General features: G+C 65.7%; 1 protein-coding gene across 1 annotated transcript in view; it reads right to left on the bottom strand.

Moving 5' to 3' along the window:
• Positions 1–1,747, bottom strand: part of SFRP5 (secreted frizzled related protein 5) — a 4,463-nt gene that overhangs the window by 281 nt on the left and 2,435 nt on the right. The window contains exons 4-6 of the mRNA XM_009645515.1: positions 1,521–1,744; positions 630–707; positions 19–199 (exon numbers count right to left, since the gene is read on the bottom strand). Coding sequence (XP_009643810.1) covers positions 19–199; positions 630–707; positions 1,521–1,744 — 483 coding nt within the window. The remainder of the gene's footprint in view (positions 1–18; positions 200–629; positions 708–1,520; positions 1,745–1,747) is intronic.

Genomic DNA, 1,747 nt, shown 5'->3' with positions numbered 1-1,747 from the left:
CGCCCCCCCCCCGGGAGCCTGCCGCTGAGGCTGTCGAGCTGGGGGCAGGGGCAGGCACCCGCATTCCTCATGTGCAGCACCATCTTCTTGGTGTCCTTGCGCTTGAGCGGGCCCAGCTTCAGCACCTTCTTCTTCTGGGCGGCCACCAGCCGCCGCTCCCCGTTCTCCTCCGTTATCTCCTTGATGCGCATCTTCACCACTGTGTGGGGCAGCCATGGGGCATGGTTGGGAGGAGGACACTGCCCTGGGGCACTGCTGGGGGGGTGTCTGGGGCTAGGCACCTGTGCAGTACAAGGGTGCAGCCCATCCCTGGGGTGGGACCCAGAAGAAGGGTCTCTGGGGAAATTACTAGGTGAGGAGGGGGATGGAGATGTTGGGGCGGGGTTGTTCAGCAGAGGCCCCCAGTGACCATCCCAAATGTCCCATTCTGCCTGTCTCCCCCTGATTTCTTCTCCTGTGGTGTACCCATCCCATGCACACAGAGTCCAGGGGAACGGCTTGGAGGGGGGGGTCTCCCATGGGGCTGTCCCTGGAAAACCATGCCTGCCAGCCAAGCCCCATCTGGGCTGTCAGGGCTAGGGGAGGGCCCCTGTGCCCAGGGGGGACAGGGAAGGGGACCCAGCACTCACCGAAGTCACTGGAGCACATCTGCTCCATCATGCCATCCGCCTTGTGCTCCATCTCGCACTGGGTGCAGATCTTGGACACTGCAGTGAGAGACCAGCCACCGTCACAGCCCCCTGCTGCTGGTGCCTGTCACCGGGGCCAGCTCTGCGGGGGTGTGCTGGAAGAGCCCCAGCAGCCCCCCTGCTCCTTGGGCAGCTATGCCAGAGTGATGCAGGAAGCACAGAGCACCTCGCTGGCCGGTGGATCAGCATGCCCCCCCCCAAAGAGATGGGGTATGGGGACACCCCTCATCCAGCTGCCAGTGCTTTGGGACACAGGAGCAGCAGCAAGGGTGGCCCCAGCCTGAAGGGTGTCACAGCCTGGATCCAGACCCTGGGCTGCCTTTGGGTGATGTCCCCTGCCTGAGGGGACAGCCACTCTGCCACAGCAGCATGGGGCCAATACCCACAGAAGCAGAATGCTCTTTGCTGCTGGGATGGGAGGCAAGGGATACAGCTCTGCCACGGATCCCCCAGCAGCTCCCATCTTGTCCCATGCTCACCCCCAATACTGCTCCCATGGCTGCTCTGCTCTCCCCTGCCCTGGACAGCTCTGCACAGGCAGCTGAGTGCCTGGCTCCCCTGGGGGCAGGGTGCCTGGCTCCCCGGACAGCAGGGGGGTGCCAAGCCAAAGCAGCTGATACCGCTGGTACTGTGCCCACTCGTGCCCTTGCTGCAGACAGAGGGTCCTTGGCCAGCGCCAGCGCCCCAGGCCCCACTTCGGGGGGTGCAGAGGCGGGGGTGCGGGCTCTCTGCAGGGGGACCCTGCATGCGGGTCCCCGGCTGCATGGGGACACGCTGCTGGCAGGTGCCCCGCATGCGCCCCCATCCCATCGCAGTGCCCTTCCCGCTTACCTGGCGGTGGGGTGGCCTTGCTGTTCCCGAACTGGACGGCGATGCAGAGCTCGTGGTCGGAGGGGAACTTGCCACAGTGCAGCATCTCGGGCCAGGGGAAGCCGTAGGACTCCATGACGGGGGCGCAGGAGTCGCGCACCACCTCGCAGAGGGAGCGGCAGGGGTAGACGGGCCGGTCGAGGCAGACGGGGGCGAAGAGGGAGCAGAGGAAGAGCTGGGTGTCAGTG

This window comes from Egretta garzetta, unplaced genomic scaffold, assembly GCF_000687185.1.
Source record: "Egretta garzetta isolate BGI_Z169 unplaced genomic scaffold, ASM68718v1 scaffold888, whole genome shotgun sequence".
In the NCBI taxonomy this organism is placed as follows: domain Eukaryota; kingdom Metazoa; phylum Chordata; class Aves; order Pelecaniformes; family Ardeidae; genus Egretta; species Egretta garzetta.
Note: the sequence above shows the minus strand (reverse complement) of the source record. Positions and strands in the feature narration are given on the sequence as shown.